General features: G+C 41.9%; 1 protein-coding gene across 5 annotated transcripts in view; it reads right to left on the reverse strand.

Moving 5' to 3' along the window:
• Positions 1–948: 948 nt before the first annotated feature.
• RBMS2 (RNA binding motif single stranded interacting protein 2) overlaps positions 949–25630 on the reverse strand; it is a 44113-nt gene continuing 19431 nt past the window's right edge. For 4 of the 5 annotated variants that reach the window (XM_027854946.1, XM_027854944.1, XM_027854948.1 and 1 more), the window contains 13 exons: positions 18055–18221; positions 12360–12418; positions 11431–11522; positions 9934–10091; positions 8455–8534; positions 8218–8327; positions 6786–6832; positions 3223–3319; positions 2776–2826; positions 2339–2449; positions 1743–1823; positions 1356–1442; positions 949–1078 (listed from right to left, as the gene is read on the reverse strand). In XM_027854946.1, the coding sequence (XP_027710747.1) occupies positions 1362–1442; positions 1743–1823; positions 2339–2449; positions 2776–2826; positions 3223–3319; positions 6786–6832; positions 8218–8327; positions 8455–8534; positions 9934–10091; positions 11431–11522; positions 12360–12418; positions 18055–18197 (1110 nt within the window). In that variant the 5' untranslated portion in view covers positions 18198–18221 and the 3' untranslated portion in view covers positions 949–1078; positions 1356–1361. Of the gene's footprint in view, positions 1079–1355; positions 1443–1742; positions 1824–2338; positions 2450–2775; positions 2827–3222; positions 3320–6785; positions 6833–8217; positions 8328–8454; positions 8535–9933; positions 10092–11430; positions 11523–12334; positions 12419–18054; positions 18222–25630 lie in introns of those variants that run through there. The other variant, XM_027854947.1, reaches the window with a different exon arrangement.

Genomic DNA, 25630 nt, shown 5'->3' on the forward strand with positions numbered 1-25630 from the left:
CATGCCTGGCAAAGAAGGTGGGGAGGAAGGCAGGGGACAAAGAGGAAGAGGAAGGCAGCACATGTTCTAGCTGTTGGGGCTCTGAGCACAGCAAAGAGGTGGGGAGAAAGGGAAAAGTGACAGGTCCACAGCTCCTTTCCTGGAGATGGCACAAAAAGCCAGCCAGAGCAGCAGAGTTAGGATTCCTGAAGAGCTGAAGCCAAAGATGATTTCCTGGGATGGAGATGTCCCCATAGCAGCAAGAAGAAGAGCAGAAGTAGTTGAATTCATTGTCTGACATTCTGGAGGAAACCTTGTCTCTGTCCAATGGGCAGGCATGAGGGATCAGGGGCTTTGTCTCTGGAGCGCCCAAGGACACGCTTCTCTTCCCTGCAGCCAAAGTCTGGTGTTCTTCCCCAGGTAGGAGGCAGGTAAGCGGGGAAGAGGAGCAGAAAGGAGGAAGGATGGACCCCTTCCACTGCCCAAGTCACGCTCTGCTTTGTTCTTATTTCACAAAATAAAGTTCCATTTCAAAAAAACCAAAATCCCCAAGTTAAAAAGCCAAAGTGGGCAGGTTCTGCAGCATGGGAGTGGGAAGAAAGCAGTGGTTGGGTTAGGGTGGAACTTGGGGAAGAAGCAGAAAGAGAGGGGCAGGCATGGATTCTGGGAGCTTTACAAAACAAAATTCAACAAACTGCTTATTTTCTTTGAAAAAAAAAAAACAACCCTACAAAATAATAAAAACAGAAGTCTGTAACCAAACCCATCAAGAAGAACCCATGGCCAATGCCCCAGCAACAAAGCTTTCCACTTTCTTTTAAAAGAAATTTTAGAAAATAGCCCAAACAATAAATCCCAACGCAACACAACATTTTTTTCATACGGAGACATGAACATCCAGTCACTGGTTGGTCTCCTTGGGGTGCGTAGAGTTTGTTGTGATTTTAAAAAACGTTTTCTTTGCAAAAGAAAGAAAAAAAATCTGAACTCCTTGAATGCAGCACAAAGGAAAGGTGGCTTTGTAACCCCAGGTTCCACCAGTGATGCGGGATAGAGGTGGGGCATGAGAGCAGAGATGTCCTCTCAGGCCTGGGCCCATCTGTAAAACATATCAGTCTTTCATAATAATGATGGTCAGTCCTTCTTGGAGTTGGCCAGTCTACACCTTGATCCCTCATTTTCTGCCCCCAACTACTTCCAACCCATCAGAGCTGGAAAGAGCCAAGCACACGCAAGACCTAGATGACCCACGTGGCAAGGATAGGTGGGAAACAGACAACTGTGAAACACTAGACTGCCTGGGTCTTGGGACCTCCTCTAATAAGCTCTCTCTCCCCCCAACTCTGGCCCTCCTGCCCTCACCATGTGGCTCTTACCCACTGTTACTTGCTGTACTGGAAGGAATAGGCCGCATGATCGGAGGGAGGGTCCACCGCTACTTGACTTTGCTGGCCACTGTTCTCCTGTATCATAACCAAGGCAATGAGGTCATCCTCCCCTGCCCCTACCCTCCCACAGACTAACATGCACCCAAACTCTAGTATTTCACCCCCCAAATATGGAGCAGCCTGCTCTCCTTACCACCACCCTCCTTCCACCCCCAAGGCTAACAAGTCTATATAATCAACATCTAGGCCATGATTATTGGCAAAAAGCTGTGAGGAAGATGAGGGGTCCAGCAGCTCAAAGAGTGCAGGGACTAGGTCTTTCTTACATTCCTGCATGCCTCCCCCATAGCCCTAAAGAAATCACAAAGCTCTTACTTCAACAGGAACACTGGAAGAAGGCACAGGCGTGTACTGGGGGATATAAGCTCCTTGCATAGCTGCAGCTGTGGGCATATACTAGGAGGAGGAAAACATCAAGAGGATGGAGGAGCCTCTTCTTCTTTCCCCATCCCCCCCTCTGGCCTTTCAGCTACCCAGGCCTTTCCCATCTACCAACCCTGGCTCATTCATTGTGCTCTCTAACCCTGAGCTTTGTTGTGCAAATTGGCACCTTTCCAGAATGAAATGGCATAAAAATGCAAGAATTTTTCTTCTTCTTGTAAGGATTTCTAGACAACCTGCAGAAACTTAGGAAGTATCATATTTCTGCCTGCCTGTACAACTTCATGAGGCAGGACTTGGTTGAAGGAGATAATGGAAGGAATAATGATGAAGAGGCAGATGGATATTTTATACCTAATGGGATGCCTCTGACCCACTCACATAATCACGGGTTCTATTCTAATGAAAAACCATGTGTTGAGCATTTTTATACATAATTACATAGATTGTAGGGAGTCTAAGAGATCCCCGGAAATTTTCATATTAAAGTGATTGTCCATCCCCCCACCCTCAGTTATCCATGGCTTTACCGTGCTCGTGCTGCTGAGGGAAAGGTGGCCCAGTTGCTGAGTGAGAGGTCCCATCATTGAGGCAGGCTGGATGGAAATGGTGTGGTCCATCCCTGGGGTCAGGACTGCGCCCTTGGGGAATAAACAGGAAGACAGGAAAGAACAGGGACAAGGTTAGCTTCAAAGTCTTCAGTCTCAGGACCAGTGACCAGCCTGAAATGAAGGCTAATAATGGCCCCTGGAGAACACAAAAAAGCCCTGTTACGTGGCAGGAAGTGAGAAAGGTGAGCGTCAAGCAGTGCTGTAAGAAGAGATTCCCTTGACTCCATTGTCTGGCTGAACGAGGAGAGGTAAGGCTACCTGGCTAGGAACGTTTTAGTTTTTGCCACCTTCCTCAGGGTAATGCCTCCCCCACCCCCCTCACCCCGCCCCTTGCAGGAAAGACTAGAGACACTCACTGCAGGCGGCATGAGGTATGACTGGTGGTGCATCCAAGATGGGCTGTGAACCTACAGAGAATGGAGATGTCTGAGCCACCCCGTATTGGGGAAAAGGAAAATGTAATCGAGGTAATTGCCTACTGGGCCCGGCCTAGCCCCTGAAACTAAATGTTGGCAAAGCCAGGGTCAACAGTCTAATAAAAACTGGACTTAGATAACAAAGGCATTAAGAATAAGCACCCTTATGGGAAGCTAGGTAGCACAGTGGATAGAGCTCCGGCCTTGGAGTCAGGAGGACCTGAGTTCAAATCCGGCCTCAGACACTTGATACTTATTAGCTGTGTGACCCTGTGTTAACCCCAACTGCCTCACCAAAAAAAGAAAAAAAGAAGCACCCTTTTCACCTAAACCACCATGTTAAACAAAAGAGAATGCATATTCCCTCCCTTATGATGATGCTTTTACCTGATATGAAGATACAGGAGATGGAAGATAGGGGGATAGTGTGGTCTGGGCAATCATCCTGTTGGGGGTGATGCTGTAGGGTGATGCTGTATAAAACCTGTAGGAAAGAGTCATACTAGATAAAAGGGTTAGAGGTAACCATGGGATAAAGGGTCCCATAGTTAATTTTGGTGATTCCCACTATCTCATCCTACCCAGGTGTGCCTGTTTCCTTGTAGTCCTGCCATTTAAAAAAAAAAAAAAGATGCCTTTTCTCTTTACCTCATAGTCATTCTGGACTCCCTCACCGCAAATCAAGTTTCCTTATAACATAAAAAAATTACCAAAATCACAAAATACAGTGACTACAAGTTCATGTCCTTGAACCATTTCTCCACTAGAGAAGGGTTACTATTTTCTTTCTAGTTTTGTATCAGTTCTTTGTAAATATTAGCTATATCTACCACGAATACATTTTTCTTTTTATTTAGAAAATCTCTCTATAGCACAATATCATACTTCTATCTGCCAGATATTTCCCCTGGATGATGTGATGGTACCTTGAAACTCAATTAATCACACTTTCCTTTAAAAATCTGCCACTCTCAAGAATTGGAAATTGAGGGGATGCCCATCAATTGAGGAATGGCTGAACAAATTGTGTGAATGGTATTCACGAGGTATGTGAATGTAATGGAATACTATTGTGCTATAAGAAATGATGAGCAGACAGACTTCAGAAAAACTTGAACTTAAATGAACTGATGCTAAGTGAGGTGAGCAGAACCAGAAGAACATTGTACATAGTAATATCAACATTGTGTGATGATTAACCATGATAGACTTGGCTCTTCTCAATAATACAACAATCCAAGACAATTCCAAAAGACTCATGATGGAAAATGCTATTCACATCCAGAGAAAGAACTACGGAGTCTGAATGCAGATTGAAGAAAACTATTTTCACTTTTTTTGGTTTTTGTTTGTTTGTTTGTTTTTTCTTTCTCACGGTTTTCCCCTTTGTTCTGATTCTTCTTTTACAATGTGACTAATGTGGAAGTATGATTAACATGATTGTACATGTGTAACCTATATCAGATTGCTTGCTGTCTTGGGGAGGGGAGGTGTGAGAGAGAAAAATATGGAACTCATAATCTTATAAAAGTGAATATTGAAAACTATCTTTACATGTAATTGAAAAAATAAAATAAAATACTATTAAGTGGGGGAAAAAATCTGCCACCCTCACTAACTTCCCCTCCTCTGTGAATGGCCCCACCACTTTCCCAGTTACTCTTAATCATCTTTGACTCTTCTCTCTCCCTCAACCCCAGACATCACATCAGTAGCCAAGTTTTTTTGTTTCCAACTGCAATATCCCTCACATTTCCTTCTGCATGCCCACCTCCTCAACCACTGCTCTTCCTGTTAAGTCATCCTTCTCCATCTTATCCATTACCTCTCCCTTCTATTTTCCATGCCTAAGGAATTTTTATGATGCACTAGCATGATCATGTCCATTCACCTACTCAAAAATCCTAAGCAGTTCTTCACTGCCTATAGAAAAAAGTTTAAACACATTGGCATTCAAGGGTCCAACCTGCCTACCTCAACATTTCTTACTGCACAACCATCACATATTACAACTATTCCAAATTCCAGCCAAACTGAACTTCTCTCCATCTCTCATACTTGTCCTAGCCTCTCTAAGGCCTTATTCTCCACCCATCTCTGCTCCTCAGTGCTTGGCATAGACTCCATCCTCTACTCCACCTGTTCAAGTGCCTTCCTTCCTTAAAGGCCCAGTTCAGATGCTACTTCTTTACAGACCCTTTCTTGATGCAGTTCCACCCTCCCTTCAAAAAAAAAAATTCAAAAATTCTCCTTTGCCCTTACTATAGTCTTCCTTGTATCAAACCATATCCCCTCTCAACCCTGACAGCAGAGGATGCGCCATTTTAAAAGCTGTCTCACACATAGTTGGCATTTAACATTCCTTGAGTTTGTCATGCAAAACATAATGAAAAATAAACAATTAAAAATATTTTTATATAATAAGATACATCAATTTTGTCACCAATAATTTCTTCCATTTGTTCAAGAGAAAATTTTTCCTTTTCACAAATGAGATAAACAATTTTCTTTCAGTTTCAAGAAATAATTTAGAGTATTAATTCAACTGGAGGATGTGAGGTCTGCAATGAAAGTTATCAGAATTGCTCCATAATACTATTACCCAAATTTCCTAAATTTTAAAAATTGAATGAATCCTTCTCCTAACTTACATAACCACAGACTCAAGAACTGGAAGGGACACCTCAGACGCTATCTCATCTGACCCTTTCGTTGTACAGGTGAATAAAATAAACCCAAAGAGGTTAAGTAAGGGACTTGCCCAAAGTCATATTTGCAGGCTCTATCAAACATTAATAATAATGATAGACTAGGTTCTATTTATGGATTTTTTTCTATTCCAATGATTTATTTTTCTATTTTACAGTGACCATTTAACACTTTATCTTGAAAGCTTGTAGGACAAATTCTACATAAATATTTTTCCACAGTACCTCTTGATATTTCTGTCTATTTTTCTATAATTAATTTTGTGTTGGATTTTTCTAATTGTGTAAAATAGCCCTTTGGTATTTCAACTGATAGTAGAATAAAATCTATAAACTAATAAGGGAAGTATTTTGGTTATACCTAACCACACACACACACACACACACACACACACACACACACACACACACACATATATATATACACATATATATGTATATGTGCGTGTATGTGGTGGGGATGATTATCCCTGTAATTGTTAAGTTCTTTCTAATTTATATTCAACAAAATCTCTCAAATTTGTCTCTGTATAGGTCTCTCATATGTCTTAGTCATCTTGAAAAAATATTTGGCCCTCTGTCATAACTGTAAATGGTATTTCTCTACCAGGTTTTTTTATTTTTGTTTGTGATATATGGAAATGCAAATTTCTTTGTGGATTTATCTTGTATACTGTTACCTAGATAGAGGTAATAATCACCTCATTTTTTTACCCTTAAATTTCTCAGATCTTCCAAATACTTATCCCATCATGTCATTTGCAAATAGAGATATTTTAACTTCTACCCTGGCCATCCTTTTTCCAGTAGTTTCTTTTTCATGCCTTATTGAATTGCTAACATTTCTAAGAGGCAGGCATGGTGTACTAGAGAGAATTAGGAGTCAGAAGACAGGGACCCCTACCTCATTCTGGAGGGAAGCTCACTAGAGGGGACTCTACAAGTCATTTAAGCTTTCTAAGTTTCATTTGTCTCCTCTATAAAATGAGATACTCCTATCCTGCTACTACCTGACTTCACAAAGCTGTGAGGAGGAAAATAAATAAACTTTAAAGCACTTTACAAACATCAGCTAATATATTTATTAAGATTACATAAAATTAAAAGCGATAGCACACAGCCCTGATTTACATCGGTTTTTAACGAAAATGTCTCTATTTCTCCATTCTGTATGTGAGCTCTTAGTTCAAATCCTGCCCCTGAATGTCACAGTCATAGCATGGAATCCTGATGAGGACTTACCCATTCTGTAGAGCTGTGGTGGGGTCATAGGTCAGTGCCATGCCACCCTGTGAGAGAAAAGCACACAGATTACCTTGGGAGTGTTTGGGTGAGGAGCAGGAAAATACTCAGATTCTATAGGCACAAGAAACCTTTCGTTTCCAAATGATTAAGACAGTCAAAATTGGAAAGTCTGGATTAAGGCTTTCCCTAAGATGAGGCCTGAGCAAGCCCAATGGCAGATAGTCTGTTGTTTGTCCTTCATACTCAAAGAGGACCTAAATGACATCATTATAATGGAGTCAAGGTACAGTGTGCCCAACTGTGGCTGATTAATCCAACATGAGCTCAGAAGGCTTCTACCATAGGCCAGGCACAAATTTTGGAACATTTAGAGTGGAGACGGCTCCAAATTTGTGCATCTCTCAATTCTTTTGAGCTACTGCAATTCTGCTTCACTTACAGAACACAGTGCCCTCTTCGATGTGGGCTCGCCATGCTGGATGATCCTATATTAGAGTCTCTCGTGTCTCACAATAGATACTAAAGTTCTTCAGAGAAACCTTGGTAAAGTTCTTCAGAAATCCTCGGACCGCTTCTTCTGACCTCCAAGTAAGTGCTTGCCTTGTCTGAGTTCTCCACAAAATAACCTTTTAGGCAAACGTACCCTTGGCATTCGAACAATGTGGCCAACCCATTGGAGTTGCACTCTCTACAGCAGAGTTTGAATGCTTAGCAGTTCAGGTTGACAGAGGACCTCAGTGTCCAGTACATTATCTTGCCAGGTGATCTTCAGAATCTTCCTAAGACAATTCAAATGGAAGTGATTCAGTTTGCTGGCATGGTACTGGTAGACTGTCCAGGTTTCACAGGCATACAACAAAGAGGTCAGCAAAATGGCTCTGTAGACCTTCAGTTTGGTAGGCAGCCTAATACCTCCTATCTCTCACACTTTCTTTTGGAGCCTTCCAAACACTGTGCTAGCTCTGGCACTGAGTACATCAACCTCATCATTTATGTGGACTTTCCTGGAAAGTATATTGCCAAAGTAAGTGAACTTATCCATAGTGTTCAAAATTTCTCCATTTGCAGTAACCAATGGCTCCATGTATGGATGGTGTAGTGCAGTGCTGGCTGGTGGAGAACTTCTGCTTTCTTGGTGTTGATGGTCAGGCTAAAATTAGCACAAGCAGCAGAGAATCAATCCGTGCTCTGTTGCATCTTAGCCTCAGAGGTTGTATTGAGTAGAAGCTTTGTTACTGTTTCAAAAGCAGAGGATCTTCTACAAAAGCCCTGGAGTTAAGCAGCCATTCTCCCTCAAGGGGATGCCTGTTATCTGTTAGGACTTTGGGTTGATATCAGGTATCTCAGAAATCAAGTTAACAGATCTTCCATCCTACTTTACTGTCTTCATGTTACTCCTGCATTCCTATAAGCCTCCTACCCTACTTACCACATCACCATCTCTCGGCCAAGACCGGCCATTCTGCACATATTTCCCCTGGTTCTGGCGTTTCTTTTGTCCACCATCAGCAAATTTGCAGAGCAAAGGATCAGATGGGGCTGCCAGAAGAAAAGTGGACAGGAAGTTGAGTTCTGCCCCATCTTTACCCACGTACAACTCTGCTTCTATCTTACTGTGGAATGAGTTCCCCATGGACCTCTCAACCCCAAACCTTATCTCCATTACCTGGTACTCCAGGGGGTGTCTTAATGTATTTGCCATTAAAGTGAGTGATGATGGCTTCACACTTCTCTGTGGACTCCATCCTACAGAGGACAGGAGGGAATGGTTAGGTTTTGGCTTCTCTGACTGTAAATGTACAGCCCAAATTCTCTAAGAGCAGGCGTTCCTAAGCGTCTAGTCTGTCTCAAATGTAACCAGTCATAATCGCAGAAGTTCTACATATTCTAGGAAGTGGGAGAAGCAAAATCTTTCCAATGTGATGAAACAGATGATTTAAGAATATAAAGACCCAGGGCAGCTAGGTGGTGCAGTGGATAGAGCACTGGGCCTGGAGTCAGGAGGACCTGAGTTCAAATTTGGCCTCAGACATTTCATTCCTACTAGTTGTGTGACCCTGGGCAAGTCAATTAACCTTGATTGCCTTGCAAAAAAAAAAGAAAAAAAAAGAATATAAAGACCCATGTTCTAGTCTTAACTCTACCTCTTAATAGCTATTCTGATTCTTTAAATCTCTGAGTCTCAGTTTCTTCATTTGTAAAACAGGGGTAATACATATCTCACTCCATCTCACAGGATTTTGAGGACTAAATGAAATAAATGTGAACATACTTTTAAAACTATAAAGTTCTCCTACTATGTTAAAACAAAACTCTAACATATTTTCTATCTGAATATGTAGATCAAAATCTAGGGACCTTTCTGGTAAGGTAGGAGATGGAAGAGCACAGAATTGGATATTTCTAGGGAGATGACATTTCAGGACAAGAGAGATCAGTGACCGGACCCTGGTGCTGTTAAACATCACACAGCATGTCATGTGAACAAGACTCAACATGCAGGGAAGCGTTCTATTCTTCTTCAATACAGGGCTGAAGGACTCAATAGGGACCAGGCTGAACAACAGGCACCTATGCAGAAGTCACCAGAACTGTTTCTAAGCCTGGGAAAAAGAGGTACATGACAGAGAAATAGGAAGCAGTTGGGGGAAGGTTAGGAGCCAAAACATTTTTGTGATGAAATCTGACATACCTACTTCACAAGGTAGTCATGAAGAAAATGATTTATAAACCTTAAGGGGCTAAAAGTGGCAGCTAGGCAGAGGAAACAAAACCTCAAAGCCTGGGCTCATATCCCGCCTCTGACACAAACAGGTGACATGACTCTGGCCAAGTCACTTCACTTCTACCCCAAGCAATTATTTAAGACTCTAAGTTAAAAAACAATTGCCTCTCTGCACTGGTAGAGGGAGTTCAATCACCAGGAGTTCTTTATGCCTATCAAATCACAGGTCAGGACCAAAAAGAGTGATGCAAATATGTGAGTGATTATAAAATAAATATACATGAATAAAAATTAAAATTGCCATCAAGTATTTCTGAATCAAGGGCTTAGGCCCCTGCTTGTTCCTGAATTCCCAGTGCCTTTAGGAAGGGTCAGGTTGACAACAGACTTTCCACACTGTCTGCTCTCAGGGCCTCTTACCTTGCAAAGCCAACCCCTCGACTGGTCCCACTTGTGTCTCGAAGAATTCGAGTAGAAATGACTTGCCCAAAAGGCTTCAACATCCCCTCCAACTCCTGCTCATCCATAGTCACTGGGAGGTTTGAGATGTATAAATTTGTAGGGTCCTGCTCCTGTTGCTATGAAAGCATAAATGTGACAATAGGTAAGGCATTCTCCTCCCCCCCCCCCCCACCCACATTTCAGGAAAAAACAAGATGCAAACACAAGGAGGTATTTATAACCATTCCTCCCTCCCCACTTCCCAGCTACTAGCTCTATCCTGGAATAATGATGAAAGGAGGAGACTACCCATTGTTTCTAATTCAGATCTCAATTCATTGGTATTAGCGACACCAGTGAAGTTTATGACTGCTCCTTTAGGAGCCAGGCAGGGCACCAGGCTCTGTACTCCTTTGCAGACAGTCCCAAGAGGCAGGAGACTCCTGAAACACCTGTTCAGGCTGGACTGTTTTAAGAACTCCCCCTCCCCCATCTTCCGGCCATAGCAGAATCCCTCTTAGCAGGAATGCACATTCACTTTCTGATGAAGGGAGGGCAAAGAGAGGAAAGAAAAAAGAAGGGTCATGTGCCAGGGACTACACTAAGGCATAACCTGGCTTCATTCTGGACAGCTCCCAGAGCCTCTTACAGCCACTCTCCAGACAGCAGAAGTTGGAGAGCCTTTCTGAGGGCTTTTCCCAGGGGTAGGGTATAGGCACGGCCCTCTCTACATAAAGGTCTAATCCCAAGAACCTTGGCAGTTAGCCAGCTTGCCCAGGGCCCCGGAACACCCTCAGTTTAAGACTTTCTCCTATCTTTGCCTTCAAGGCTTCCTTTTCCTTTAATTCACAGAGCAGAAGTTAGGCCTCCACCTAACAATAAGCATTGCAAAGACAAAATTCTCTACCAAGGAGAAAAAAAGAAAAGACCCCAGGGCCCACAGCCTAGTAGAAAAGAGCATTTCCTGGTCAGGTTATGGAAGAGATCAGAGAAAGAGATGTTTCCTGACTCCCTCAATCTCCTGCAATGGTTACCCCAAACTCAGAGGGAACAATGTTGAGAGGGAGGAGTGAGAGTGAAGAACATTAGCACCTAATAGTACAACAGGCTTCAGAAGAATTGCAAAACCTCTGCAAGACACCAGAGGCACAGCAGGGAAAGGGCTTCAGGTCATCGGTCCCCTAGCCTAATAGAAAGTGGTAGTGAGAGGAGTGTGGCTTTATGAATTGGGGGTCTAGACCCTTGGTGGAACTGAATTTCTGTTCCTCATAACTTGTCTGTATTATCCATAAAGTCAGCCTCCTTCCTACCAGCCAAGCAGGTGGGGCCTCACCCAGAAAACTGAGGGCACTGGCATGAGCCGTACTCAGTCAGGGTTCTTTGAGTTCTCTGAAAACTTTGAGCTTGAGACTATCCCCTGGGCTATCCAAGCCCCTAGAGAGGTGGGAGGTGCCGAGAATAAGGAAATCCCCTTACCTTTGCCATCTGTGCCTGTACCCCGCTGGCCTTAAGCGCAGTCACAGCTTTCTGTGCAGCTGAAGGACTGTCAAAATCTACAAAGCCATAGCCTAGAAAAAGGGGACCACATTAACTGTAAAGGGGACATTAGGCAGGTAGGAGAGGCTTTTCAGGGGGCTGAGGAAGAGTTAGTTATATAGTACAAATGGTAGAAAGGAAGGAAAACTGAAGATTTCAAATGCTCTCCAGAGATTCTATAAACCCTTGGAGATTTCTAACAATGTATGACAGGATTAACTACATGTCTTCTCCTCCAACCCTTTACTCCTTTCTGCCTGGAACTAAAAATTTCAGGAGTTCTACCCAATAACTACAATTGGGAGGGGTTTCCCTTCTAGTTACCCTGTCACATCCCTGAAATATCAGCCATGTTGGGAATATAGCTTCTCAACGGCAAGAGCAAGCAACAGACCACCTACTATGGTAGCCCTGATGATCAATACTTTTTTCCTTTCAGTTTCCCAAACCCAGCCCAATTCATCTAAACACAACTGAGTTACTATCAGGAATAGTATTTGCTTCCAGATACACATACCTACTTTATAGTCACAAAAGAAAATTAAGTTGCTAGGCTAAGTTTTAATTCACATGCCCCTGCCCACTTCTACCACCAAATTCAGAAAAAAACATGGGCAAGAAATAAACCCAAGGAAGTTTCTGTGTAGTATATATTCAAAGTCTACTATGCCTGAGTAACCATGATGGCATTCATAGCTAAAGCAATATGACCATCAAGAATTCTAGGGACTATCAATCAGTTCTAAAAGACTGGCAGGCGAAACTAATTTGCTGGCACTGTGCTTGCTAATCTAGGGGCAAAGGAAATGTACAAGGAGACAACCACTTTAAAAAAACTACCTACCCCCAAAGACGGTCTGTCTTCTCACCTTTGCATTTGTTTGTTGTCTTGTCCAATATGGCCTTAGTAGAAACAATTTTGCCATATCTAGGTAGGAAAAGGGGAGGGAAGAAAAGCAAAGTAATTATTTGGGGGCAAGAACAGGAGTAAACTCTGAGCACTGAGATAGGTAAATGAGTCCACCCTACCTCCCATTCCAAGCATAATACTTATGAGGACAACTGTTCTCCCCATTGCAGGCTTGCACAACATATAGCCATAGGGCTGCTTTCAGCCCACCTAAGGATTTCCAGGCAGCCCTCAAAAAATGTAGAGGATATAAAAGAAAGTAAAGATGTAACAGTGCTTTGTCTGTGCCCCGCTTAACCCACCTTCTAATAGTCACTACTGTGCTGGTCATGTAACTTGGCAGGTGGGTTGCCACTGTGCACTTGCTCTTGTTTGCCATGTAACCATTGGCAACCAACCATCATCAGTCTGTCTCTAGTCTGAGAGGAGCTATTTCATGATAAATAAAAATCTTAAGTAATAAGTGTAATTAACTGATATTATTGAAATTTCTCTTTTTAAAAATATAGTTTATTTGCAAAAGAGTTTAATCGTTACTTACACCCTTACTTGGAAAGTGAGCCACTAAAAACCTATCTGCAGCCCGAAGAAGTTTAGCCTATTTTAATTTTGGCCGCTACCTACTGCCAAGTTGTGCAGGTCTCCCCTATTGGTTCCAAGTAGCAATCTCCAACATGGAGAAGAAATTAACTACCAACATCACCATATCTCTCCATACCCTTAAGAGAGACCTTGTGAATGAAATCAGATACCATCTACACAATGGGGGATTATAAGATTGGGGAGGGAAGCTACAGCTCCTAGAAAACCAATCAGTCAGTCTACAAGCATTAAGCATCCACTCTGCCAGGTGCTTGATACAAAGGCCTTGAAGCTGCTCATCTAGCTTGGGCCACAGCATATCCACATTCTCACACTCCTTGGTCTGGTATTTAGAGCTCTTCACAACCTGACCCCGACCTACCTTTCCAGTCTGTTTATACATTACTTTATCGTAAAGTCAAATTGGCCTTCTGACAATTCTTCATGGATGACACCCTGTTTCCTCTCTACATGTCTTTGTATTGGCCGTTTCTATACTTAGAACGTAGTCCTTCCTTACATTGAAGAGGACCTCTAGTTTTAGAATCAACTCAAGTACCACTTTTCTTCATTTCCCCAGCTGCTTAGTGTCTTCCCCACCCAAATTACCTGGTATTTATTTTGAACATACCTGTAAATGGACCACTATGTACAGCTATCTCCCCACCCCACACACAACTCCTGAAGAACGGAACCTCCTGTTTCCCTTTTGTCTTTGTATTTCTACCATAGATCACAACACCTGGCACTAGGTAGCCATTTAAATGTTTGTTGATTGATTGATCTTCAAGGCCCAGTGGCACCAGTTCAGACACCAGGAATTCCAAATGACTGCCCCTCAGCTGACCTTGCCTCCAGCCAGTCCGGCTTACCCCACCTCTGCCCCAGGATCTCAACTTTCACCTTTTTCCAAAGGCCCTACTATCTGCTTCAGGGTCTCCCAGACTCCTAGGTTACTAATTCCCACAGCCCAGAGGGGAGTGTATAGGATTCAGGACTGAGGTGCATTAGCAGCCCTATAGAACTTCCCCTAACCTAAATATTCTTGTATATTCCAAAAGATGGAGGAAGGAATCTTAAAAAGGCAGAGCAGGGGTCACAAATCCAGCGGAAGAGAAAATGCAGGGACAGTTTAGGGAATGTGACCCTGATCAAGCATGTTTCCCACCCTTCCCCCAGGCCCTGGAGAAGGGACAGAGGACTCAATTATTCTTTGGCTTCTCAGGCCCAAGTTGATTCCTTCAATGGGGCTTCTGTTTCTGGGGAGTAGGGAGGAGGTAAAGAAGAGGGAGACAAATGGAGCCCAGAAGGCAGAGGCTGGCCATTAGATTGAAAATGGGGATATTTGGGGCAATCCCAGCCCCTCAACTACCAAAACACTTGAGTGGTCTCCCGACTGCAAGCAGCTGGGAGGGACACAAAAGAAGTCAGGCTACAGACAGAAGATGCCGCTGTCCCACACAGAGCCTCGGGTGGGGCAGGAGCTTTTGAGCCAAGAATTTCCAGTGGATCTGGTTAGAGTTGCGCCAATGGTGCTTCCTCCTTAAAGGATTCCTGCTAAGAGAACTAAGATCTATAGTTCCAATCTCCATATTACTTCCTTTCCAACCTGAGGTTAGGTTCTAATTTACCTACAAGTGAGGGATACTGTCATTGAAACAACAGGGACAAGGACAGGAAATCCTTCTAATTCAACATTTATTAATAAAAATGTCTACTGTGTGTAAGGCACTGGGGCTTGGGACTGAGACTATAAAGGTGAAGGGTAAAATATCAACCACGTTGTAGTAAGAAATGACGTTCAGCAAGGGAAGTTAGGCTAGACTAGGGATGGACTCATGGAAGAGAAGGCACCTAAGCTATGGCCGTGAAAGGAAAATCGTTTCAACAAAGATGTAGAGGGTTATGTTCCTGGGTATATATGGAATGGTCTACAAAAATGTATGGCAGTGGGGAAAGAATTATAAGATTGGAAATAAATTAATTAATTGTCTAAAATAAAAAGTACATGAAGGTGAATAGACTGAAATAAGGCTGGAAAGATAGGTTGAAGCTATTTTGTTAAGTCTCTTAAAAAAAAATCAGGCTAAAGATTGTGTATCTTACTTCATAGGCAATGGGAAGCCACTGAAAGTTTTTGAGCAGGACAGTGATATAATCAGACCTATGTTTTAGGAGATCATTTTGGCAGCTGTGTGGAAGAGAGATTGGGTGAAAAAAGAGTGGAGGTAGAGAGACCAATTAGGAAGCTATTAAAACAGACCACGTGAGAGGTAACAAGGGACTGAATGAGGAGAGTTGATCACATGAATGTAGCTCTCCTCTTCATTAATCTCTTCTTGATAGCAACATGAGATGCTTAGAAGATGGAATAAACAGGATATGAGGGGTGAGGGAAATGAAGAATTGAAGATTACTTCAAGGTTTCAAGCCTAGATAACAGTAGAATTAACAAAATAGGAGAAGAAGCAATTTGGGATAAGATAATGGGGAGAAGATGAATTGAATTTTAGACATGCTGAGTTTGAGGTATCAGTGAAGATATACAGCCAGGCAGTTAGAAATGTGGGACTGAATCTTAAGGGAGTGATTGGGGCTGTATATGTAAACTCAGAAGTCAATCAGGTAACAATTGAAGTCAAATTTGCTAAGGACTGAGCTTTGGGATACAGTCACACTGAAAGGGTAGCAAAAAGATGAACCAGTGAAGGAAGACAACAAGGTAAAAGAAAGGTCAGATAGCAGAACCAAAAGATCAGTGTCATGGAAGCAGAGTGAAAAGAAAACAAAAAAAGAAAGGGGTAGTCAACAGTGTTAAATGTTAAAGAAAGGGCAAGAAGGTTAATGGCTAAAAAGTCTATTGGACTGGCAAATAAGGCTAGAGAAAGACAACACCTTGTTCATTTTCCCAGGCTCCAGTCTACCTGCTATTGTCAGTCTTCCCCTCCTTATTATCTGTCTAGAGCCCAATTCCTTCAGTCTAATGTCTCTAAAAGTCCAGAGCGAATATTATTATTGAATAGTCAATCACCTCAAGTAATAAGAAAAAATGAATAAGAGGGTCAGAAAACATGAGGGAAATTCAACTGAATTTCTGAAAAACCAAGAAAGGTCCCAGAAAACAGACAAAACATACTTCCCTCCTCAAACCAAAGAGACAGGAACAAGTAAGACAGAATATTACATACATTGTTAGATGTGGTCAGTGTCAGATGTTTTTACTTAATTGTTTTGATTCATCGTAAGGGAAGATTCAAACTGGGATGGAAGGGGCACTGAAATGACTATGATGTGAAGGCAAATGGCATCAATAAAATATATTGAGAAACAGAAATACAAGAAAATACATAACTTTTTTTGGTTTCTTACTTCCATTCCATACACAGCTTTTCCAAGAGAATATGAAAACGTGTGTGTGTGTGTGTGTGTGTGTGTGTGTGTGTGTGTGTGTGTGTGTGTGTGTGTGTCTGCAAAGCGTTAGGGACATTAAGTCATGGTGATATGGAAAGTTGTTTTCTTCCTGCCCTTTGGGAGGGGCAAAGATGAGCCCAGGATTTTTACAACATAGTATGTTACAGCACTGAGAATGTAAAAGTGCATAGCATAATGGAAGGGTGGTGGGTGAGGTTTATGGCCCACTGAGTACTAAAATGGGTGAGTACAAAGTAGTTTTTTTTTCTAAAAGGCCTGTTCCCCAATCCCTTTTTGTGCTAAGTTCATCTCTGGATCCCCTCCTATTCCCCCCCCCCCCACCTGTACTATTTATAAGAATGGAACAGTCTCTGGAGCAAATGTGCTTGACCTATAATAGACTGCTATTATTAGTGAGAGGTAAGGAGTCATAACCTGAGTTTTTAAGGGCCACTGACACTGGATGTTCTGACCTGTGTCCCTGAGGCAGAACTTTTGGTCATCTTGCCATCAGGAAATCCATCTCTTTTATTCTGGCATGTGTTCAAGCATTTGAAAGGTGGCCACATGAAGGAAGGATCAGATGTGTATTTGACTCCAGAGGCCAGAATCAGAAGCAATGGATGGAAGCTGCAAAGGAGCAAATTCAGGCTTGATTCAGGCAAACCTTCCTAATAACCAGAGCTGTCAGCAAGCAGAAGGAGCAGCTCAGAGAGGCAGTGGGCTCCCCCTCTTTAGGAGTCTTCAATCAGAGGCTGCATGATCACTTATTGGGCAGGTTACAGTGGGGGGGGGGTATTTCACATCCAGATTAAGCTAGATGGCTCCTGAGGTCTCTTCCATCTCTCAAATTCCATGATGGGTTCTGTGAGTCAGTCACCTAAGGTTCTTCTGTTGCCTTCTTTCTGTACACTCCTACTATTCACCCTCCGTCTACCTTTTCCATTCCACTCTCCCTGTACCCCAACTCCTTTCAAATTCCTGATTTGAAACGTATGTTTTCCTTCCAAGTGAAACCAAACAGGGCATTTCTGAGCTCTTATGATTCTTCCAGCATTCCTGCCAGGGGTGAGTTGAGGCTACCACCCACCTCACGACTCAGAGTTACTTTGCAAAACCTCGGAGGGACCTCGGGGGCAGCCAGAGAATGACAGTCTCCATTTTTGATTCCACCAATCTTTCCTTTCTTTCTCTACTCCTTTTTTCCTTCCAAATCAATGCTTCTCTGGCAAGCGAAGCTCTCAATCAGCAGGCTCCAAGCCTACAACTAGCTCGGAGTCTCTAATTTTGTCTAACCTCCTCAAATGCCCTCCAGTCAGTAGAAAAATAAATAAGACCCAAAGGCTAGTTTTCTCATTCAAGACTATAGGGTGAGAAAAATCTTTTCACTGAGGCTCCCAGTTTGGGGAAGATATTGGAAAAAAGACTCATAGACTGGGCTTCAAAAATCAGCACCCCACCCCTTCCCCGTTTCCTCTAGACTCAAAAGAGTATAATGGAGGTTTGTGATTTCTGTGGGAGGAGCAAAATTGAGATTCAAGAAGGAATGAAAAAGAGGCAAAGAACTGTAGCACTTCAGAGTAAGGATATCTGGCAGGAAGCAGGAATTTTCCCATGTCTCACTGCCCATGGGAACCTGCCCACATGGTGCCCTAACTTACGGCTGACAGAGCTTGACTAGGTCCTGGTCTGTGGTGCCTGGTTGCAGCCCTCGGATGTAGAGATTGGTTTTGCTCAGCTGGTCACCTCCACCACCCCCACTGCTGCCACTGATGTTGTTGCTGCTTGGACTAGGTGGTGCCATCTGCTGAGCCACGGACACATAAGGCTGTGGGGAGACACAAAGCACAAAAGATCAGAAAGGTTATGCTGGCAGACGTTGGGGGTATCACTCAGGGTAGCTGAAGCCTAGTCCCCAGGAAAGGTGATGTTGAATTTCAGAAGAAACTGTAAACCCAGAAATCAACAGGAAAGAAAAACCTAGAGGTATTCTCTCTTAAGAGAGAAAAAAGGATAACTGCCCTACCTGCTTTCTACTGTTACTAAGGGGATAAAACAAGGCATGCTGAAGATTTTTCTTCATCTGTAAAAAAGTACTACTTCTCACTTCTAAAACCTACCTCACAGGGCTGTTATGCATAAAGAGCCTGTGTGTATATGTGTGTGTGTACACACACATATGTGAATTGTTATTATTGTTAGAAAAGACTTTGGAAAAGATACTTTGCATGAACATTGATTGGGGGGAGGAGTTAATGCCTACTTTATAGGTTAACTGCATTCATCATGAAAACAAACTAACTTTTTTAGCCCAGAAAGCAAAAGAGAATAGATAGAATATAAATCTGTAAAATTATAAGAAGAATGAACAGGTTGAATATGACCTTATTAACCAAATCTAGAATATTAGAACTAGGAGGCAGCACTCTCTATGCTTAAAGATTAACAAATAAAGAGAAGTAATTGTTCATAGTGAAGGTATTAGATATATTCGATGTTACCCCAAGGAGTGGGTAAAAAAAGGCTTTGATAAATTCACAGATAATAGAGTGATATAACATTAAAGGAAACTAAGACTTGAAAGGTACATTCCTAACCTTTAAAGATTGGACCTTGGGAAGTTCAGCCACAAAACCTGGTGCTACAATTACAGACAAAATTTACAGCAAGACTTATATCTTCCTTATCAAGATTTTACTGTATATATTTACATTTCAGGGGATATCATTTGACCAACCACACCATATAAATGATTCTGTGCAATTCAACACTATTATATGACTACAAACACCCCTTCTCTTGCTGAGAGTACTTAAGGATGTTAATCTCAATTCAGTGTTACTCCCAACAATAGATAGTTTTTATAACCATTTTACGAAGGATATTCATTCATGAATTCATAAGATTTAGAGCTGAAAAGAAGCTTAGAGATCAACTAGCCCAACTTCTTCATTTTACAGCAGAGGAAACAGCAGCAGGCTGGGGGGGGTTGAAGAGGAAGAGAAGAACTTGCCAAGGTCACACAGGTTGGGAAATAGCAAAACTGGGATTCAACTTAGGTATTTTACTACAAACTCAGTCTTCTTTTCACTAAAACTAGAATGCAAGCATAAAGCAGGAATGCCCTGATCATCTTGAATAACTAGTGTAGGGAGCCTGACTTATCAGGGATTAGTTCTTTGGTCACTTCAACTCAACCAATATTATTTGTTAAGTACACTGTGTACGTAGCATTGCACTGGGGACAAATACAAAGATAAGAAAGGACACTGTGTCCGTCCTCAAGGATCTTATAGTTTAATAAATATGTAATGAGCATAATGATGACTAAAAAAGAGATCCAGATGAAGTACTGTAAGAAAATTTGAAAAGAATGAGATCTCTTTAAAGGGGGGAGGGACAGGGAGCGACATCAAGAAAAGAAAAAAGATGGCACCTCTGCTGGGTCTTGAAGTAAGAGAAAGATCTCAGTAAGCACTGATGGGAATGCATTCCAGACATGGGAGATGACCTATTTGAACAGACTAAGGTAGGAGTTAGCAGAACAAGATTGAGAAACAGGTAGGTCCAGTTTGTCTAGAACATAGAGTAAACAAAGTGGAATAGTATGAAATAAGGCTGGAAAAGCACTATGAGGTCAAATTAAGGAGAAACTTCAATGCCAGTTGTACAAGTTTGCACTTTATGGGGAGCCACTGAAGGTTTTTAAGCAGGAAAGTGACATAAGCAGATCTGAGTATTAAATGTATATAGGCCAAGTGTTCCCCTGCCCACACATTATTCTGTAGTTCTCATATTTTGGCAAAGGAGAAGGAAGATCCAGCACCACATTGTGGGATAATCCAAAGGCTTCTGTGGCTCCAGCAAGACTCCTGATTCATTCTCTCTCTCTCTCTCTCTCTCTCTCTCTCTCTCTCTCTCTCTCTCTCCATGCCTGTTTCTCTTTTCTCTGGCACTGAGATTGGGATTTCCCAGATAGAGGGCCCTATGTGCCAGAGAGATATTTATTACTCTTCAGTGATGACAGTGAAAGTCACATGATGAAGTCAACAAGGGCAGGGGCAAAGTGAATGTTTGCAGCTTTCTGACAACAGGACAACAATCACGTAATACACCTCTCTGGGTAGGCCCTAGAAATGGGCATTGATGTTATTATTCTAGCCACCCTAAATTTAATCCTTATAACTAACCTACTAACTATACTATTAATTCTAGTCTTATTCTTTCAAAATCTAGTAGGGCTAGCCTCCATTTTCACTCACATCAGTATTTTATCATTCAATTTGAAACAGGAAGAGGCCAGGGAAAACCTCCACAAAGATTTATAGTTGCTGTTGTTCAGTCATGTCCAACTCTTTTTGACCCTACTTGGGGTTTTCTTGGCAAAGGATACTGAAGTGGTTTCCCATTTCCTTCTCCAGCTCTTTCCAGATGAGGAAAGTGAGGCAAACCAGGTTAAGTACTTGCCCAGGGTTACACACCTAGTAAATGTCTGAGGCCAGATTTGATCTCATGAAGATGTGTCTTCCTGACTCCAATCCCAGTGCTCTATCCACTGTACCACCTAGCTGCTCCAAAGATTAATAACCTATATTCTAATCAGAACACTGGAGTTCAGAAGATTAGTTCAGATTATTCAGTGAAGTTATACCCAACTAGGTGATACTGGGCCTGCAGTCAGGAAGACTCTTCTTCCTGAGTTCAAATCTGGCCTCAGATACTTAATAGCTGTGTGACTCTGGACAAGTCACTTAGCCTTATTAGCCTCAGTTTCCTCATCCATAAAATGAGCTGGAGAAGAAAATGGCAAGCCACTCCAGTATCCTTGCCAAGAAAACTCCAAAACGGGTCATGAAGAGTCAGACACAACTGAAAGATGACTCAACAACAACTTAATACCTCCTTTTCCATCCTAGGGGAGTCACAACTATGGATCAATTAGGAAGCTGAGCAACTAGAGCTGAGAGAAAACATATTTTAAGTATACTTATCACCTTTCCTAGTATGGACTATTTCTCAAATGGCAGAACTTTCAGAATAATTGCAAGAAGGTCAAGGAAAAAGAAAGCAAATTGGTATAATAAGAATAATACTAACAAAAACCAATTATAATAATGATAGCTAACATTTATATAGGACTTACTATGTGACAGGCATTGTGCCAAGCACTTTTACAATTATTATTTCATTTGATCCTCACAAAAACCCTGGGAAGTAGGTGCTATTTTCCCCCCATTTTACAGATGAGAAAACTGAGGCACATAGAAGACTTAAGTGACTTGCCCATGGTCACATAACTAAATAAGTTATTGAGACCAGATCTGATCTCAGGTCTTCCTGATTCCAAGCCTGGTGCTCTATCTACTGAGCCACCTAACTGCCTCAAGAAACTGATCTGTTATCCAGACTTAAACTTTAGTTTTGACACTGTGAGCTTTAGTTATATTTCAAAAATCAGACCTTACCAATAGTAGCCTTAGTGTGAGGTCAGAAAGGGTCCTTTGAAGAATAGTTGTGGCCCAGAAATGAAGGTATCATTCTACTGCTGCTCCCAAGAGCTTTCTAAAATTGTAGTATAACAGGGGCTTGAACAGTAAAGAGAAATGGTACATTCATTATAGGAAGAAAGGAAGAAAGGAAGAAATTACTGCTCCCATACTGGAAAGAGTGCCTATGTAAGAGACTTTCTGGTTTCCCAAGGGTTTAGTAAGAAAGAGACTCTCTAAATTGTTAATCTGTGTATGCAAGAATGTGGTAGCATGATGTAGTGCAAAGACCTGGGCCAGGATCTTATTTCTGGTACTTCCTGGCTCTGGGACCACAGACAAGTGTTATTGATCCTTTCTAAACTTTTTTTTCTTCATTTGTAAAGTTAGAATGATTATCTCTGTGGTACACACCTCAAAGTGTTGTTATAAGGATCAAATGAAATGATGTATGTAAAATCCTTTGCAAACCTTAAAATACCATAGAGATATTAGCCATTACTACTATGCAAGACAGAAAAAGGAGTCAGGTTTTTTCTTCCTAAAGGAACGAAAAAAGAGAGACTATTATTCCTCACAAGTCCTGTATTTTTGTCCTACCTAGCCCTTTCTCAGATTCCCTAGCCTTCCATACTTTAATGCTAATTATGGCTGTTTTTTTTTTTCTTTTTTTTTTTTTCTATTTTGCCCTCTGGTTCTAAAATATCAGGGCAACTTTCCTTGATAATTTCTTGAAAGATGATGTCTAGGCTCTTTTTTTGATCATGGCTTTCAGATAGTCCAATAATTTTTAAATTCTCTCTCCTGTATCTATTTTCCAGGTCAGTTGTTTTTCCAATGAGATATTTCACATTGTTTTCTAATTTTTCATTCTTTTGGATTTGTTTTACAGTGTCTTGATTTCTCATAAAGTCACTAGCTTCCAATTGCTCTATTCTAATTTTTAAGGAAGTATTTTCTTCAGTAATCTTTTGGACTTTCTTTTCCATTTGTCCAATTTTGCTCTTTAGGGCATTCTTTTCTTCATTGGCTTTTTGGACCTCTTTTGCCATTTGGGTTAGGCTATTTTTTAAGGTGTTATTTTCTTCAGTATTTTTTTGCGTCTCCTTTAGCAAGCTGTTAACTTGCTTTTCGTGATTTTCTTGCATCACTCTCATTTCTCTTCCCATTTTTCCTCTACTTCTCTTACTTGCTTCTCAAAATCTTTTTTGAGCTCTTCCAAGGCCTGGGACTGATTCATATTTTTGTTGGAAATTTTGGATGTAGGAGCTTTGACTTTGTTTTCTTCTTCTGGTTGTATGTTTTGATCTTCTTTGTCACCAAGGTAAGATAATATACTCTGATTCTTTTTGCGCTGCTTGCTCATGATCCCAACCAATTACTTGAGTTTTAAACTCTTTGTTAAGGTAAGAGTCTGTTTCCAATGTAGAGAATGTACTGTCCCAAGCTTTGGGGGTTTGTACAGTTGTTTTCAGAGATACTTCTAGGGACCTGAAAAGTATCAGTTCTTCCAAGGTGCTATGATAAGGGGCGAGGTGTTTCCTCTCCACTGCCACAACAAGCTCCACCACGCCAGTGCTCCTCCTCGCCCCAGGACCACCTCTCAGAACTGTGACCCAGATCCAAGCACGGGCAAAGCATGAGATTCCTGCCTCAGCCCTGGCAAAGAGATCCTTGCAATCCCCCTCTGATCAGCCACTCGATTCCCCCTCAGTCTGTGGGCCAGAAGCTCAGAAGCCAGCCGCTGCCCTCGGGGCGGCTGAGATCTAGCTTCTTCTCTCCCCGGAGTAACAGACTTTTCCCACTGACCTTCTAAGTTGTCTTTGGCATTCATGGGTTGAGAAGTCTGTGTTCCTCTCCCCGCCTGGCGTGATATACCTTTCCAATCAGCCATCCAGGTTGTCTTGGGCTGGAAATTTGTTTTACTCTGTTTTTTTGTGGGTTCTTCTGCTTTAGAATTTGTTTAGAGCCATTTTTTGTAGGTATTTGGAGGGGTTTGGGGGAGAGCTCTAGCAAGTCACTGCTTTCTCTCCCTGGCAGTTTGTTTTTTAAAGACTCAACAAAACTTTCCTCTATTCAAACTCACTGAGGAGGGAAGATCAGTGCGGCATAGTATGAACCATTTACAAAATCAGAAAATAACTGGCCAGAAGAGCTATATGACATTCTTTAAGGTAACTTTCAACTCTGAAATTCTATTAATTTAAACTGCCACCTTTACTCTGAAGGTATCAATCTGAGTATTTCTTACTCTTACCATTGTTATTATGTTCTGCTGATTAACTGACAAGGTTGCTAAGGGACCACCAGCTCTAGCACTACTTTCTCTTCACACCCATTATTGTCAGCCTCAGTTATAGGCTACAGTGGCCAAGACATCCTGTAGTGACATATTATACAACACCATAGGCTTGGTCCTCAGATCAACACCAATTTGACTGCAAAAAAGTGGTTAGTAGCTGTTCTCAGCTAGCAACCTTGTCAGTGAATCAGCAGAGCATAAAAACAATGGGTTAGTAGTAATTACAGGTAACTCCATACCTCAAATTTGTATCATGTCTTTGATTTAAAGAGTTCAAATCCTGTGACCCTTTGAATCAGAGGGACTGACTATCCTTTGATCAGAAGAAGTTCTTAACCTGGTGAACTTAAAAATTTTTTTTGATAACTATACTTCAATATCACTGGCTTCTTTTGTAATGCCATTTTCTCTATTTTATGCACTTAAAAAATGATTTTGATACAGGCCTCACCTGACTGCCAAAGGGATTTGAAGCACAAAAAAGTTCAAGAATCCCTGCTTTAAATGAACCCTCCTCTCCATCTCCAACCTCCTTGGACTTCATGGTTCCTCAGTTCTATACCTTGAGGGTCCCTTGGTAACAATGTCAAAGTCCATTACTACCATATGGAATAGAAATAGGTAATTATTCTGTTGTTCATGGGAGACCTATTTGTATACAAATTGATGGATCCCCAGGATACTATCTCTCCCTCTGCCTCTCTCCTGGAATTCCCAAATCAATGCTGCTAGGCCCTGACTGCTTGCTCTACTGGTGGAGGTGCCCTTCTGGGGAATAGCAAAGTTTTTCCCACACAGGCCTCAGCTTGCTGGGTTTCTCATGTAGCCTTCCAAGTAAACAACAGTGTTCTAGTTTTCCAATCAGTGCCAGAGACCCCCTCCCTCTCACCTCACTGTCCCAACCCCCATTCCATATCTGTTTTTAATGCATTTGCATTAAAACCCCTGGTTTGAAAAAAAAAACCTCAAATACAGGTTCCATTAGTAGTCTTCCAGTCACCAGCCCTAAGACTATTTTTGTTAACTTCTTACCATCTCTCAGAGTTAGTCAAACAGTCGATAAGAATTCATTAAGTAGCTACTATCTGCCAGGTACTGTGCTAAGTGCTAGGTATACAAAGAAAGGCCAAAGACAGTCCCTGCTCTCAAGAAGCTCTGTCTAATGGAGGATATTCAAGATAATCATCAGAGGGAAGGCACTAGCATTAAGGGGGGTCAGTTAAGGATTCTTAAAGAGAGAAGGCAGGTGGCAGCTAGGTGGCCCAGTGGATAGAGCTTTGGCCTTGGAGTCAGGAGGAAGGACCTGAGTTTAAATCCGGCTTCGGACACTTGACACTTACTAGCTGTGTGACCCTGGGCAAGTCACTTAACCCTGACTGCCTCACCAAAAAGAGAGAGAGACAGAGAGAGAGAGAGAGAGAGAGAGAGAGAGAGAGAGAGAGAGAGAGA

The sequence above is a fragment of the Vombatus ursinus genome, unplaced genomic scaffold, assembly GCF_900497805.2.
Source record: "Vombatus ursinus unplaced genomic scaffold, bare-nosed wombat genome assembly UNPS02010769.1, whole genome shotgun sequence".
Taxonomy (NCBI): Eukaryota; Metazoa; Chordata; class Mammalia; order Diprotodontia; family Vombatidae; genus Vombatus; species Vombatus ursinus.